Source organism: Neodiprion virginianus, chromosome 2 (genome assembly GCF_021901495.1).
Source record: "Neodiprion virginianus isolate iyNeoVirg1 chromosome 2, iyNeoVirg1.1, whole genome shotgun sequence".
NCBI classification, from domain to species: domain Eukaryota; kingdom Metazoa; phylum Arthropoda; class Insecta; order Hymenoptera; family Diprionidae; genus Neodiprion; species Neodiprion virginianus.
Genome location: NC_060878.1, coordinates 15,701,423 through 15,719,250, shown reverse-complemented (window position 1 = coordinate 15,719,250; position 17,828 = coordinate 15,701,423). Strand labels below are relative to the sequence as shown.

General features: G+C 39.4%; 1 protein-coding gene across 12 annotated transcripts in view; it reads left to right on the top strand.

Annotated features, from left to right (window-relative positions):
- Positions 1-17,828, top strand: part of LOC124297845 (CUGBP Elav-like family member 2) — a 374,143-nt gene that overhangs the window by 279,639 nt on the left and 76,676 nt on the right. For all 12 annotated transcript variants that reach the window (XM_046749175.1, XM_046749176.1, XM_046749184.1 and 9 more), the window contains exon 5: positions 2,736-2,784. In XM_046749175.1, the coding sequence (XP_046605131.1) occupies positions 2,736-2,784 (49 nt within the window). The remainder of the gene's footprint in view (positions 1-2,735; positions 2,785-17,828) is intronic.

Genomic DNA, 17,828 nt, shown 5'->3' with positions numbered 1-17,828 from the left:
GTCGTGACGAATGGAAATGAAAATGCACATCATTCCGACCCACTGAATAACTAACAAACGCATTCCATTTAGCACTAATCTGTCAACAAACGGCCAGGAAAATTCGTGCGTTAAATTTGCGGATATTAATCACACGGCAAATTCATCCCACCGAATTGGTAAAAAACAAAAAAAAAAAAAAAAAAAAACCTCCAATCATACTGGATACTAAAATGGATGTATGAAGGAAAAAATAGGACCACTGAGTCGAATATTAGAAAATTTAGAAAAATACTTTTCGCGCGGTACAACATAAAGGGAAAAAAAAAATTCATCACACTTTTATCTGCAATACATGTTTAAACAAGTTTCATGCCGTCGCCGCCGTGGTGAAATTCAGGATAAACCGAAGCTTCGGCTTACGTATTCATAGAATTGTTTTACACAATCGTTTGCGTTACGAAAGTCAAAACAACTTCGTAATTTGCACTTATATGAATTTCATGTCGCGCATGCGACGCACGGGCATCTCGTAATTCAACTCTTCGTTTCATATGTCGGACACGTTCACAGGAGCGTAACGAAAAACGGAGCAGAAGAAAGACGGTGCAGAATCGCAGCTCGATAAAACGCTTCGAAATCTGGTCTAAACGAATTAAAAAATAAAAGAATAAACAAAAGGAAAAACTGAAATTGAAAGTCAAGCCAGACCATTTTTTTTTTTCTTTTTTTTTCTTTAAGCTATATTATTTTCGCAGACGCTGAGCAAACCTGAACTTTGAATATATAAATCATCCAAACACTCAAATTTCTCACCTTTGCATGGGTGATAAATTTTATCATGAAAATTCCGTGACCTGCTTTTTGTTTGGTTTTCTTATCTGAACGTACGCGTTTGTCAAAAAAAAAAAAAAAAAAAATTTTAAGGACATCGACGTAGTTTGAACATATGATGAGTCGTAAACGACGTTTATAAAAAACTTTTATACAGATTTCTGTATAATGAAACGAATAAAGCAATGCGATAAAAAAAACAAACTAACTGGTTCCTCGAAAAAAAAAAAAAAAAAAAAAAAAAGAGCGTATTAACGACAAAAGATTTTGATAATACTTGACGGTACTCTTATTGTTAGTTATTTAATTAGTTTGTCTGGTAAAATACTGTTCGTACGGCTTGTTTCTATTTCGTTTTACTTTTGTCCGGAGTTTTCCGAGCTTTCAGAAATTCCTGACGAACGTTTCACGCGTATGAAAATCGCCTCAATAATTATCTCACAATCAGGCGGATAGTTTGTAACTGAAATACTTGAAATTTTCGAGTTGACGAGTCTCGACCGTTAATTTGCATTCCGTTAATTGCTAGAAGCATTCCCACGGCATTTGAATTACGGGAAAATCGTACATTATCCATTTCTCGCTATGCCTCTATCTCCTGATATTACGTAATAACAAAAAAGATAAAAATTCGTTTATCCATTCATAGGTCTAGGTCTGAGTGACTAATATTTTATAGGAAATGGTAAGACAGAGTAAATTCAATTACATTAAACTGAGTATCGTTGTTGCACTTTGGGTTTAAACCTTCAGGTTTCGCAATTGCGATTAAACCTCGAGGTAAGAGTAAGAAAACACAGGAGCCTGATTCAATTTTATCGTGTATCATAACTCGAACGAATGAACAAAGTAAACCGATAAGGTATACACATTACTTTCCGCAATACCGTTTACGGCTCCTCTGGGACTCTCGCGTTTTATCCTTGCAGGTGGTGTAAATGATACGTCACGTCAATCAATCTCACCCTCAATACCGTCGAACCATCACTCACCCCTCATGGGTACCCTAAGGGCGTCAGGGTTACACTGCAGATATCCAGGGATATAATAAAATCCTTTTTATCCCTGCATGGGATTGATTCTACTGTTCACGGATATGCTCAAGGTCTTCAAAAAGTGGTCAAAGCTCCCGATATAGCCGCGAGGTTAAACCGAAGTTGAAGCGTCTTCTGGAATTGGAATTCAGGAACACGAGTTTCTTGAGAACTGTTTTTGAATCGGTCGGGATACCCGATGAAAGCTACTGTCTACGGGCTTGATTGTCAGGATGAAGTGGGTGCATGCCATGAAGGACCTGAGAGGGAATCGGAAGAGACGTGGAGGACTGTTTGGACGTCGTCAACGTAACGTAACGTGAATGATGGACGTGATGCTAATGAGGAGTGATGGAGTAATTAACGCTGCTCGGTTCAGTCACGTGACCTAAGTGTCTAAGTCTGGTGTTCTGAACTTCCAGATCACTGAATTAGGCTCGGGTGGCTGGGAATTGACTGAAAGTCGCTTTGACGCCGTTTAGCGGGCTTTTAATTAACCGCTCAATGTCGAGGAATATCCGATCTTTGGTTTTGGATATCGTCCAGATGGGCTTAAGTCCCGAGTAAATTAACGCCGAAGGCAGTGATGTGACTGAGAACTTTGTGATAAATCTTGTGAACCGTTGGCGTGCCGCTTGCCGCTCTTCGTTACGCTGGTTCCTTTGCCGTTTCATTTTGAATTCCGCGCACGATCGTCGATGTTCAAGAGCAAACAATGAACGAAATTAAACGACAAAAATTTCTGTAACATTTATCATTCCGTTAAATTATTTATTACGGTTAAATTTATGTAGACGTTCGCGCAGGAATCCAACTCTGGTTTCCATCACGATTTTGACATCCAATTGATTGACCGTGACGAAAAATCTTTATCTTTTCTTGTTGCAGATGCATCATCCGATCCAGATGAAACCCGCTGACAGTGAGAACAGAAACGGTGAGTTACCTTTGAATTTACCGTATAAGACGTATTTTCATTTACATTTCAGGAATTACTACCGCGATAAAAATGATTGAATTTGAATGATCGACGGTAATGCAAAAAGTAGAAAACTGTTTCCTGGAGTCTTTTTCACGCCGAATTGTTTTATGCCCAATTATCGGCATTTTAGCACAGTGAATGCTACCAATTTTGAAACTACGTAACTTCAATTAATTCTTTTTTTATTCTGTTCACTACGAGAAGCGGGAGGTGAGATTGAAATTGGTTAGGAATCTAGTCAGGAAACACCGTGACGACGTATCGGTGGCGTGGGCGTCGAAGCATACACAGGATCGTTTGAGGAGGAAATTCACCAGAGAATGCAGTTCAAAGCAAGTTCATTACTCACTAATTAATTGGCTCAATCGAGAGAGCTGTCTAGATTGCGTAGTCGAAGGAGGAGCTACGGGAGACTTGAGTATTAGGCTCAGGAAGGGAAGGATGTCTGTTCCGTTCTGCCTGTATCCACGACAACGAAAGGAAACCCATTCGTTGGGTGAGGCTAGGTCACGTTATGTTTAATCGAGTTTCGATTCACCCGCAATTGGTCTCGATTGTTACTTTATACTACGTTTCATTAGGCATCGTCAAGTTCAGAAGGGTTGGGTTAGCTTAAGGTGACTAAGTAGCGAAAATATGCCGAAAATTGGATAAGAATCAAGGGGCATTGGTGAAGATCAGAATCAAAATACACACGTTTTATTTTTTATCACGCTTTTATTGGAGTTTTGGCTATTAAGTTCTGTGATTACAGTTTAAAAATATTAACATTTAAGATGGGTGAATAAAGATGGGGAAAAACAACCATGCCTCTTATGCGTTGCTCCCTTATGGCAGCGATTCCGAGTGAACAGTTACAGTTTTCGGTAACTTCCAAGTGCCATTCTCTTTGTGGGATGTTCCTCTGTAGACTGAACGAGAATATTTTGAAAAAATGTGAAAATTAAACAAATTTCGGCTGAAATTTGAAAAAAGTGAAAAAATTAATGACATTTGTTGTAATAACAACAATAGTAAATTAATGTTTGCATAAACGTTGGTTCTCTTTGTAGAGAAAATTGATATCTTTATTTTTTCTTTCAAATCAAAGCGATATCCTAAAGCGTTTTCGAGTTGTTGTGACAAAACTAATGACAAACGTTGTTAAGAGAAACACGTGTGTAAATATGCACTACACCCGAACGCACGGTTGTTTTCAACTCTCAATATCTTGCAGTATTATTAATTTTTTTTTTTTTTTTTTCACGTATACCGTTTATTTTATCGACAAAAATGTGACAAACAACTCAGAAACAACAAAACTTTCGTGTGTTTTTTCAGTAATTTATAAAGCCGAATTCAATTCTTACTACATTTTCAGCCATCAAAACCTTCCTAGTCGCCCTGAGGTCAATTTTATAAATTTTTTAGTTTTTCTCACGCCGAAATATTTGGAAAAAATTGGAGTAACAGACTACAAAAAAAAGCGACATCGTTCGAAATTTTCCGATACCTAGTCCTCATAAGTTGGTTGGATTCAGTTGCGACAGAAGATACTCTTCTGATTCTTGTCGAGCATTTCATTGATGCGTTAAAACCGAAGAACATTGGACATCGAAACGCAGCGTGTGGTAGGAAAGTATATCAATTACTTATCGTATTCAATTTCAAAATGTCTTTACTTTACTTTTTTCCACCGTCAGTCAACTCAATGTGGCTAAATAAAAGTACGGTGTCTTGTGCGAAGTTTTCTGTAGCTTAACATTAGCAAAAGTTTGTTAGAGCGATCAGCTGTTCCCTTGCCGCCATATTGGCTCCTACTTATCTCCTTCTCCGCTGAGCGAAACTAAGGAAAGACGGTAACGCGTTGCTAGAAATCGGTCATCGCATGAATTATTTCAACGAATGACGCACGAGCGAGAAACGCACGGGCTGAAAACGTTTCTTTAATAGCGTTTATAGATGGGGAAGTCTGATAAGACGGAGTCAACTAGGTGTCTGTGGCTGTTGGTGCGGTGCACATTTTACGCCCATCATCGTCGTCGTCGTCTGCTAGGATGACCGGAACGCGAGGCGATGCGGGCTTCGTCAGGGGTCGAGGGGCGCGGGGAAACGAAAGCTTTATTTATACGCGTGACATTCTGTTTATTTTGGCTGACAGCGCAAGCTCTCGCTAAGTGACGACCTCCCAACCGTTGCGACCACTCCCACAGATACTATCCGGTTTCACAATTTTATTTTTTCTAACGTTTTCAGGATCCGAAATTCGTTATTAAGTGCTCAGTGCAGAACATCAATGCAAGTTTACTGGTTTACCTTGTCTGGGGCAGAAATTAGGTTAGCTCAGGTTTTGGTTTCCTTGTTTTCGCCTTGAAATACTATCAAAGAGTACCCAAATGTCTGAGAACCATGAAAAAGCTCATGAAAGACAGAACATAACCTAAAAATTGCTAGCAGCCATTGTCTGTTTTCAGTACCAGGCATTTCCGACAACGGCGCTGCTGGTGAGCTCAAATCGAAACGAGGAATTGAGCTCGGTTCGTGAAACTTGATATTTGAGTAAAAATCGATGAAGAAAAAAAAACAAAAGTTGAGACAATAATTTGAACTCGTTAATGTAACATCAGATTTCTGATTCTCAGGAATCAATTAATCGTAACGACAGTTCAGCAATAAATAATTGATTAGTAATAGCGAGTCGGCTCTAGAGACTGATAAATCAAGCAGTACAGGGGAAAATGAACGATGCTTTCCATTCAATTGTGCCACAGCAGCGAGAAAGTTGATTCGATAATTTCGATTTATTGGCCGATCACGAGGTTCTCTGTAACAGAGTTCAGTCGCCGAGCCACGCGTGCAGCTGGTTTCAAAGTGGAATCACGTTCCGTTAAACGTGTTAAATATAATTAATACTGTAGAGAAATCAATCGGCGCATTGCCAGAGCCGGTGAGTTCGTTTCGAAGCCGAACTCGTCTGCGCCCGAACCTGATGCCGGAAATTCTGTGTGTGCGGAAATGCCCCTCTCTCCAAACTAGGGATCCACAGTCGCGCACAGGAAGTGTGCGGAAACACTTTCTAATTGGGAAATCCTATTAAAGTTTACCAAGATTGGTGGCACGCGCGTATTGCAAAGACTCTGATTAGAACCACTTTGCCTCTTCGGAAAATCAGAATCGAAACGACGATGCGAAGCCTCACAGGATTTCAAAGATGAAGATACTCAATCGATAAGCGGTTCTCCGCGTTCTGAAATCAACGTTCATTACCTTAAATTTAGTACTTGCCGAAATATCTTGAAATTACACAAAATAAGCAGAATTATAAACTCAGCTATTTCTTGATTTTAAAAAAGAAATTTTAACTAATTTTCAGTCGCAATCGTGACAAAGTGTGCAAATATATCTAAACAAAAGTTAAAAACAATGAAACAACTTGCATAATTATATAGTGCAGTATATATGAAAAGAAAATGTCGGACCTTGATGAAATCTAAAAAATATAGCAAGATTTTTTTAAGTCAAATTCAGAGTGAAATTAGCCAAAGAGCCTTTTCAAGTTTTTCCTAAAAAAATATTTTGAGTCGGCTGAAATGGTTTTCTAGCATTCTCAGATTTTTTGATTGTTGCTGAATTTCAATTCGGAATTCACTGATTGCAAAACTATTTGAGCGTATTAGATTCACAAAATCATTTCGAGTTTTTCATTAAACTCAAGAAAAACCTTGAAGGCTTTTCACCGCATTAGAAGAAGAAAAACTCTCCATCAAGATTATAATTAACTTTCAGCCGGTAATTCACAAAAATTCTCAAATTGCTCAAAAAAAAAAAAAAAAGTAGAAGAAAAAAGGTTGCCTCTTAACCTAGGAGGGTCGTTTTAAATTCGGTGAAGATTTTTGAAACTTGACGCCTGAGGTGTTGTAAAAAAGTTTTCTTTACCTCACCCACGAGGCTCTTTATATACATACGTACGTATATACATACATAGAGAGAGAGTTCTTGCAGCGAAAGATTTGAGATTTTACGAGGGCAAGAACGGGTACTGTTTACTGTACAGCTGGTGCTAATTCTAAACGACCTGAGGTGTAGCGCTCGCGTGGAGGAGATAAGCAAAACAGCGCATTTCCGGCGGGCGAAAAATGTTGATAATCGTTGTAAATAAACATGAACGACAGCTGGGTTACACGGCGAGAATCTCGTCAATTTATAGATCTTATAAATCTCCGTTACCAAAGAAGAAGTCATTGAAAGAAACGCGATACCAATTCCAACGCTTTTTCTCTGTCTAAAAAATTTAACCGTCCCGCTAATTTATAACCGTTTATTTTACAATTAAAATCTGCTATTAGATTTGTTGGATAAATTTAACATCTCAAATTATCTTTCAAGCTTTTCGATTCATTCGTGATCTTCGATACTGTTTCAAAAAGTCCCAAGAGTAAACTGCAATTTCAAAAATCAATCAGATAAAAAAGTTTAACCGGAGGTTAAATTCAAAAACACATTATAGGAGTCATTGTAATGATTAGGGAATTTGATTTGAATCAGTCTCGAACACCAAAGTAGTCGAAAATATCTAAATTTCCATTCTTTGTCAGTTCGGAAATAGTTCCAAAAATAAGTTTGCCGTCGCTTTAGAATCAGGGGCATCCGAAGCAGTTGCAGAATCTTTTCTGTTTTCTTGGCGAGCCGGGTGCAATGAATTCACAGCCGACGAATGGCCAGAAGGGAGAGACGATTGATTTAGAATAAATTCTTCCAAGTTCTTTTACACTTTTTCCCTGTTCTAATTCGACCGGAGTTCATTTTCAAAGACTACTTTTTTTTCGCTTGACGCATCTTTCGAACGCCATTTAAATCGTGGAAGAAATCACTCGCTAAATTTAGTCATGATTTTTGTCTAATCTAAAAATTGATCACTGGTCAAACTGTAGAGAAAGTTTTACTAACGAAGAAGTATGAAAGAAAAATATAAAATCAGTGGTGTTTTTTTTTTTTTTTTTTTGAGGAAGTCGTTGATATTGCAAACACCGACTCAACTAACTGCCTCGTCATCTTAGGTTCCATGTTAGAAATCATTTTCAATGTCGATGAAGAAATATCGCGCTTTTATGGTCACCGCCTAAGCACCGGCTATTAAATGGAGCGATCGAACGAGAGCGAAGGAAAACAGAGGGCAAAGATTTACAGCTATAGCAGCTAGGGAACTAGATCGATCCTTTATACCGCCCACAGCACATCATCTATACCAATCAGTTTCCTGACGAAATTGCAGCCCAACGACGGGAAGCGCCATTGTCCTGATGAGAATCGATCTTACGACCAGTGCGCGTAAAACGCTTCTCAATTTGGCGAAAGCACCTCTTTATTTCCCACGAATTCATTCCTGGTAGGTAGAATCTTGCTGCCAATGTGGTTCAGCTTCGCTTTCGGGTTCGTCAAAGTCGCGGTCAGTTGGAACGATCTGTAGAAACAATCTGTAAGCTTATCTTCTGATAGATGACGTATCAATTTTGATGATATCGGAAAGCACAAGCTGATCGTGACGTGATCACAACACTTGAGACCACGTCAGATGATAAATTTTAAAATCGACATTGGTTCTCTTGTCAGTGTCGGTACTACATTTTGGTTGACGAATCATTGTATAATGCTTTTTTTGCGGTGTGCAAGAATTTGATCAGTGTACAATAAGTATCGGCAATTCGCGAATAATGAAGTATCTTCAGCGCTGAACTGAACTGATTGATCCGGGGTCTGAAGATTGGATGAAGGGAGTAAACTGGAAGTCATGCTGCTGGTTCTAATGCAGAAGTCCTTTTCGGAGGGTAGAATTGCGAATGTAGGTATGGGATTATGGTGATACGTTTACCGATCATGATCACTGTAGACAGAGGTCACGATATATCCTACCTGCCGTCGATACGTCGACCCACTGCAAACACACCGCCATCCCTCGGTTAGTTTACCCTGGAACCTGGAGATCAAGCTCCAGCAGCCGCCGCTCCCGGCAAAGGGACGGACAGTGTTGATTCCCGTCACATCGATACCGAGGTTATTGAATTTTGATCAGCGATACTCCGACGCACGTTCGGTAACACTGCGAATTGAGTGGATCGCCCTCGTTGTTAATCAACTCGACCGTTCTTCATGCAATCGGTTTTGTTAGAATTGGGGTACTTGGTTTTCTCTTCATGTCTTTGATTGAGCCAACAAATGTGTTGAAGCCAACAAGGAGAGTATTCATACCTTCGGAATATGGATATGGTTCGAACATTTGAAGGTTTCTACTTCAGCTAAAACATGCGGCCCGTTACATCATGTCTATTTCAATCTCATGAATGATTAATGATTGTATTATGGTTATATTATATCGCTCAATGCGTCGATGCAGATTCTTTTTGGCAAATGATGACGTTTGAATTACTGAAAATCATAAGGGCAACTGACAGAAATGAGTTTTGGAAAAACAATGAAAACTGATAAATTGCTAAATATGTCGCTCAACATAAGTTGATATGCAGCGACGGAATAAGGGTTTGAATGAGACATAATAGGCTACATGTTTTCAGCATGACATCATGCTGGAGAAAATACCATAAAAATTTTCCACCACATCTGCGCTACGGAGGCATGTTACTCTCCTTGTAAGATTTTATCATGCAAATTGGATTCAAAAAGTGTGGCTTGAGATAATGAACTTGAATTTCATTAGAACAGTGTTCCTTTGAAGTAGAAATGAATAGAAAATAACAAATTTCAACCCACAAAGGCCGGTTATTCAGAGTTTCAGATTGATCACATCATTGCATTTTCCAATTTGTCTAATTTTGATTTGCTGAGGCTGGTTTTGTTTTTAAACGAGTTATTCAAAAATCGTGCGGCATAAATTTGATTTTTCTTACCTGTCGAGTCAATTAAAAACGCACGGTACATCACATTGTGTAAACTCATGCTTCACTGAAAAACTATTACTTTTCGATCAATACGATTCCAGAATAAATGATTCCATTACAAGCCAAATAAGCTCTTGCATTTCATGAAATTTGAAGCTAGAAGCTGGACGTTTTAGAAGTACCAAGGAAATGTCGTTTTCAGCAAACTTACTTTAATCAGCTTTATTTAAACCTCTGAATCCTTCTTCCGTCGCTTTTTATTTCAACACTTTTTGTAAGTTAAGCTTCCATGAAAACAGGTAAGATTTTCAGACCACTAAGCAGCTTTCCAATCAATTGTCCCTATTTGGATAGAAAATCGTCTGTTACTGTTCAGAATTAAGTATCAAATCCAGTTTGTTGTCGGTACCGTTATATAGTCAACATCATCGAAACAAAATCTAACACTACATTCCGATTATTCATAAGTCTTTTTTTTTGAGTATCTGGTTTGACGGTGGCAAAGGAAAATGGATCGTTTAAGTCTGATCTCTGAATTCAACAGTCGATTAGGGTGAATGAATTGTAAATTGAGTTCCGGGGTCGGTGACTAATCGCGCGGCCTGTGAGAACGATTAAGCAGAGCTTAAAGACTCCGTAATCTGACCAAGCCGAGCACAGAGATCAGCTTCTGACGTGACGTTGCACCGAGCTGATAGCTCATAGGCCCTTTTACGCTATTTCGGTTCATTACCAGACCCACCAGATGCAGTGCCTTAAATTCAGGCCTGCGCAAAGAGTCGAGCGAAGCGGGCGGCTTCCACCCGACGTAATAGCCCAAATATTTGGCAGCCGTCCAGAGCAGCATCGCCCCTCTTCGGAAACATTTCCCCTCTTTCTTTTCCTTCTTCTTCTTTTTTCACATCTTCCATCCTCTTCGGCAAACGAATCGATCTATTGCCAGTCGATTGTCCCGCAATAATAGGAGACTACTACACCGGGGCCGAGTAATTGGCTCTGCTTGGTAAGAATAGAAAAAGCTGAACTAAACGGAACGGAACGGACGAGAGTCGTCAATCGGCTCTTCTCACCACGAGATCCCTTGACTTCCTCAGGCATTCCGGAAACTCCTTTCAGTATTGATTGTAATGTAATGAACCTCGTTCTAAGGTTACAAAAACAAGGCCTTCCAATCGAAAGTGCCTCATTTCCTGTTTCATTCCTCTTTGATAACACGTTATGAAACTTTAATTGCTTCCGTTCGTGAAATACCCTTATCTTTAAAGAGATCCTTTCCATTTTCATTATCATATGTCACCTTTATTCCAAATGTCTGATTTGTTGCTACCACGACATAAAAAATTAATCCCAATTTATTTTTCCAAATCCAGTAGGTACAAGCTTGTGTTCTCGGATCAATGCTCGAAAGCTCAAAAATTCTCCGGAAACAATGAAAGAAATCAAAATCGAGGTCTCCTGAATGGAATGATGAACTCTTAGCAGCAATCGTCGTCTTTCGAACTGCAGGGTTGTTTAAACGTAGTGGAATAAAAGGAAAAAATTGTTGGTGTGTAAAATTTCTGTCGTGTAAAACGGTTCGTTTTCCTTCTCTACCGTTTCTCCGTCGTATCTATCGTTTAAAAAGCTCGATTACAACGGGCTTTAAATATCCCCTAACCCCGGGTCACCCTGGCGATTTCCCTTCGGGTAACGTCGGCGCCATCGACGCCTGGATATCGCTATAATTAAACCAGGTTACGTACGCTTCGCCATTTCGTCCGTCACAATCGGGTCTTCCAAAAGTTGCGTTATCCCTTCCTCTCGAGACACGGTATCAGCCACTTGCGATGCAACTCGTATTTTTCGCCTGCAATGCATCAAGCTGTGCCAAGATCCGCTCCAGCTCCAGAGGGTAAATATTCATTTTTCACTCGGGCTGCAGCGCTCTTCGTTTTAGGTTATGTTCCTGCCTTAACTTTCCAGGTTGAGTTACCTTTCCACGTTCTGTTCTGTAACTTTCAACAAACAGAGAACGGTAACTATTTCGGGTTACTGGATACAAATTCTTTCGGCAAAACGTTTCCAAAGTCTCAGGTCAGGTTTCAAGTCTCAAGTGATCCAGAGTAGGGTGATTGTTTACATACGATCAAAGTTTCAATAGTTGAACGTCATCCGCTGATTAAAAAAAAAAAAAAAAAAAATCGCCAAACCGGTTCGCCGTTATCAACCCATTATATGGTACTTCAAATAAAAGATCTTAGTATAGTACAATCATGATCACAAATCAAGTCCTGAAAGTCTGAGAAGACCGTCGACTTTACCCACAGTGTAAATAGTCCTTGAAGTTATAGAAATAAAAGTACCTGAAATGGGTACCAAACAGAACGAAAGAATGAAGTCTTCCAAGTTTTAGAAGACCTTTGCAGACCTATTAACGAAACCACAGCGAAACTGTGTGAAACCGCTTTGAATGCCTGAAGAGGAAAGCTTTCGTGTGAAAAGAAAGTATCGTTTCGGAAATTCCGGACTGCGTTGTGATAAATTTAGAGCGGAAATTGACATTCTGACGGGTATATCGAAGCTACAAATGGCATCGTGTACCTGAATTCAGTTTGCTTAGGTCCGGTCAGAGGTCGCGTGTATATGTATACAAACTTCCTGTGTAACGACCTAACAACAGGCGCCGTAGCACGCTGTAACACGAACTGGCTGGCTGTCCTCAACGTCTTCGTGTTTCGATCGACACGTGACTTATAATGTGTGCGATGTATACATGTGCACGGTTTGAGGACAAAAGTGGTCTTGTTGGTTGACGCGGAAATGGGATAAGCCTTACTGCATGAATTCCCGGGACTCTCCCCGGTGTTTCCTAGTTGTTTCAAACACCTGGAGACTGTATAAACTCCCTTTGTCTCTCTTTCTTTCTCCCTCAACTTCCGACCATAACTTTTGGCACTAATTTCGAAACTGCCGCGGAGAAACGTTGCCCCCAAATAATCCCTAAGCTGTTCCTAAAGCTCGTTTTATCCTTGCTATTTCCAAACCTCCACGCCCCTCCGAAGTTCTTGATATTTTAACACCTTCATCCTGGAACTCGTGTTCACAGGATCAAAAATCTACTTTCGTATTGCTGCCCGGGATTAAGGGTTCACCTGATACAAGCCCGTGCAATTTGACAACAGACAACATCTTGCGTTTCCATTTAGGATCCTTCTTCATCTCGGACGGTATAGCGTCAATGTGTTCAACAAACTCGACCGTTAGACACAAAGGCGCTAAAAACCGAGACTCACTGATCGTCAACCTGAGAAAGACTCGCAATGGTAGCAATTAATGGAACGTGTAGACGATAAATTGGACCAATTACGTGATCTTGAAAATGGCTCTGAGTGAGACAGATGAAAAACAATTGGTCTCCTCGGTGAACCCGAAAGGCGAGTTACAGATGGCGAAAACCGGTGATAAATTCTATCTGCTTGTAAGAATCACTGGCCCAATGCCAGAGGCACTGATAGATAGAATGACTCGGGTGATAGTGATCTAAAAATAAAATTACACTCCATCAGAGCATGTCGGAACACATGCTGTACCTCGTATAGTGTAACCGATGTAACCTTATACTTCCGTTGAAGAGTAGCCAAGGTCGGGTGTTAATTGGCACAATGTGATTTGGGAAATCACTTCACATCCATGCCGCCATTCGCGAGGTTAGGATAAATTTAGAAAACAATGTTTTGGACATTAGGCGCGATAGAAGAAAGCCTCCATTCTAGTGCAATTTTTGAAGACTATGTGAAAACGTGATCATTAAATGTAATCTTTTCATTTGTCACCTTACCAGCGAATGATTCACAAAGATTGACGAGTACTCACCAGTGATGAGCAAAAAATTTGGTACTCTTGGCAGGCTCGCCGAGTTCTTGTTGTTCACTTAACAGTTACGACTTACGTCAAAGGCGTAACGCGATAAGTTCAAGCCTGCACAATTGAGAAAACATAGTTATCAACGAAGCGTGAATGAAATATGTTTTGCACCATCTGGTGGGTTAAATTCTATCAGTGATGCTGTTCATCCGTTGTTTTTACGGTCATTTGTATCGATTTTCTCTCACCGTTTCAAAATGTGTTTCTGTAATCTGCTAATGCTGAATGCTTTTATCGGCCACAATTGACCACTTGATTAATTCTGGTTTTTTTTCGATACTATTCGCAGTTAGAATCAATGTATATTACACGCAGTATAATTGTGAGCCTTACCAAATACGGACCAATACGGTCTGCTTGTTAAGAAATCGCCGCCCCAACTTCGAGTCTGTGAATTTGAAATAGGTATCGTGAACTCCGGATAACCTGTTTAGGTACTGATAATGCGAGCAGAAGAAGAATGGATGAATATCCCCGAGTATGAATAATTTATCATCTCTCTCTTGCTCTGTTTTTCTCTCGCAAATGGACCCTCAAACATCCATAAAACATCAGCGGTGCGATGACCTCTGATGGTTAAATCGCCATTCGTTATTCATCAACAAGATGCGGGGTCCGGGCAAGAATACGGGAGGAAGGGACATTCGGTTTGAGAATAAGAACCCGGAGACGTCGGGTTTGAAATAATATCGATTCCCGTGTCTGATACCAGGGAACGGCTGAGACGAAGTCCATAAACTATTCAAATCAAATACACCCGCCAGCCTTTGTTTCGGACTCTGATAACACGTCTTTGAGGTTCAGCAGTCGATTGCCATTATACCTGTGCTTCCGATTGTAAGAACGAAAAAGATCTTCGAAGTGGTCTTGTTCTTGACGAGCTATAGTGAAAATGATTTTTGATCAGTACCTACTACTCGTGCTTTTGATTCACGTGTATCTTTGCCCAGTTTGCATCGTCAATGATCTCTGTCAAATTAATCGGTCAACAGAGCGGCAGTGCGACATCAGTTTTTACTTCCGTTGTTTGTTGCCGTTTACCAATTAGTCACGTCTCCACGGAGGATTGAATAACGGAACGGTAAATGGGTTTGAAAAGAGAGAAATAAGAGTAAGTAGACGAAGAGGGACAGGTTGACGGAAAAACGGTGCAGGCAGACAGACAGCGTGTCATCGTCTTCTTCGAAGATGATAGCAGGATGGAACTGAAAGGAATTACACGAGCTGCACTCAGTGTGTCTGCGACATTTGTCGAAAGGCTGTAGACGTGAAATGTGTTCAGCTGCCCGCCGAAAAGATAAACACGATCAAATGCCTGTAGCACCAGATATGCGCAAGGAAAGAACGAGGAGATAGGAGAAGAGAAGTGAAAAAGAGCAAGAAGAAGAAGAAGAAGAAGAAGATGGAGAGAGGGAGAAGGAGGATAAGGAGGAGGAAGAAATGAAGAAGGCTAGAGTCCATCTGCCCGATTTATTATCAACCTTTCTAGATAAAAGCTGGCCTGTCATACTGGAGTCCGTGCTCCGGTGCTACGTCATACTTACCCTCAATATTTATCTGTTTACCTTACCCACGCCCAGCTGTTTGTTTTACCAAGATTATGAACACTCCGGTAATAGCGTAAGTTGGGGTATTATAATACGGTTTTGCTGGTACCAAGACTATTCGGTTCTTCGTCCACAAATTGTGGGTTTTACACACTGTACCTATGCAATATTGCAGAAACATTGGATCTGCGTAACTCTACAAACTTTGAAATATATCCGAAAACACTGCAGTTTGCGTTACTTTACAGGGTTTGGGGTGTTTCAGATACGTTGCGTTAATAATTTGCAGAAACATCGCAGCAACAAAATTTCAAAAGGCTAGAAATAATTCGGACACGTTGCAGAACATTTTGAAGCTGCTCCTATACACCTACTTGCAACATTGCTGTAATTATTCTGTTGAACATTTCTGAAATATTGAAATTCCGAAACATTGAAACAATATTACACGTATGAAGCTACGATTTTGCATAAATTTTCGGACAACGTTGTAGCTGCAATTTCAATTTAGATACATTGTAGCAATTTTTCATACAATACTGCATGCTGAACAGAGTGTTTTGACTCTTCATAGAAAAAGATAATATAAAAAACGAATTCAAACCATTTTCAAAACCATAATGCCAAAATTACGAAACATTACGCTTTTTTATGTTCCAAAAGTGTAATCCGCAACTTTTGCCCAAAAATAAATTACGATTAAGTTTCACATTTTTTTCCTACAGTATCTGAAACATCACCGCAATAATCTTGTACATACTTGTTACTTATTGCTTATACTTGTATATATAGTAAAAAACGTCATCGCACTTAAAACAAATTCACGGAGATTTTATTTGAAAAACAGTGACCATTTTGTATAATCTAAAATATCTATTTTTCCATCGAAGAACTGAAAACATCTATTTGCACCGGATCCCACCAGGTGACGTTATCTACAGGTAAGATCATTGAAGTTGGAGGAGAAGACGAGTCCACAGACTCAAAGTTGGCATGTGCGGTTACGTCCCTAAGTTTTATTTACAAGAAATAATAATTTTTTGCTTTGTTTTTCTTGCACAAAGGAATACTGGATATAGGATGAACATTTTTTTAGCGCTGAAACTATTCATAGCGGAGGGTCGCGCCCACGGAGACTTTTTTTCACAATGCCAAGATCTGCAGCACATAAAAAAATCCAAACGACTTCACTGAAACCCAATTCCCATAGGATTATAGCGGGCTTCATTCTAGCTGATCGCTTGCATGTAGAAATTTCCCAAAGTGTACTTTATGTTTATCCCCTCACAGAAAAAAAAAAAAAGGAATTCTGGATAATTTTTTTTATGCGTACAACAGAGAGAGTAGGTCACGTGATTGTATTATAATTCGGCCATCACATTATACGCTCGTAAAATTGAAGCGCGAGGTATAATTGAAATGTTTTCATAACGTCGCTTGTCGCGGAATTTCGCGTGCACGAAAACATTATTAAACTAGGAGTTCTTAACTCGCATAATTATGACATTTATATAACGTACTTACCTACTTGTAAGGAATCCGATAGTGTGCGAATCGATATTCTCACGTATAAACTCGAGAAGCCGATGCCGCCGTTATTTTCCTAAATACCTCTACTACATACACACTAAATATACCGTTCGGAACTTTAATGAGTCATTATTTTCCGCTCATTGTATACTCGACTTAATTGTTAGGCACTCGAAGGAGACGCTTGGCGGCCATGCTTCAGCCCCCGCGTATTGTTATAGCTGCTAATAGCTGCCCGAACAAATAAGCAGCTTATCTCAGAAATATAGGCATTCACATACACTTAGATGCGTATCATGTAGCCGAAATATCCACGTAAATAATATTCGGATCATTCCTGAATAACTTGACGATATCTCATTCTTTCGTTTTTGTTACAATAATTTGATTCTCACCATTTTGTTATACCCTGAATGCAAAATAGTTTGGCTCAAGTCCGATGGACAAGTTAGACACATATGTGTACGAGACGTCCTCTCTAAATAACCAACTTTCTATGGTTGACACTACCCAGCTTCAGTTCCTAATGAGACGCGTAATGTGAAGAAATGTAAAAGCCTATTATTCATTAATAAATATTATTCGTTGTAATATGAACTCCTGTGGGATTTTATTTGAGACAGATGGGTGAGTAACCTCTTAAATATACGACAATTTTTTCAAAATTTTGCTTTCACGTCATGAATTTTTTAATTCTAAATGTGATTTTTTTCGAGAACATTGAATCCACGGTGAGCGAGAAATTAATCACGACTAAATTCTAAATGGATGTTACGATTTTTGACGATATTTCGTCTCAAAACTAGTATTTCAAATGATTCGCTATAATATAAAGAGAAACCTGGATCTCAGTTGTTCAAGATTATTGGTGCTAAAATTTAAAAAAAATGGTTGTAAGCATGCCTTCACTATGACTTAAAAACCATGAAAAATTCCAAACGGCAATTTCATAAAGAAAATTGAATACTCGGTGGTCTGAAAATTAATTAGTCTAATTTCCAAATTAATATGACTATTGTTTATTCAAAGATCCGTTACATAGTCGGTTCAGGAGTATTTTTCATTGTGAAAAAACTTTTATATAATGCGAGCATGTTTTACGCGTTTTTTATACCTGCTTTCCGTGCACAAAGTAGGTAACCGTTTC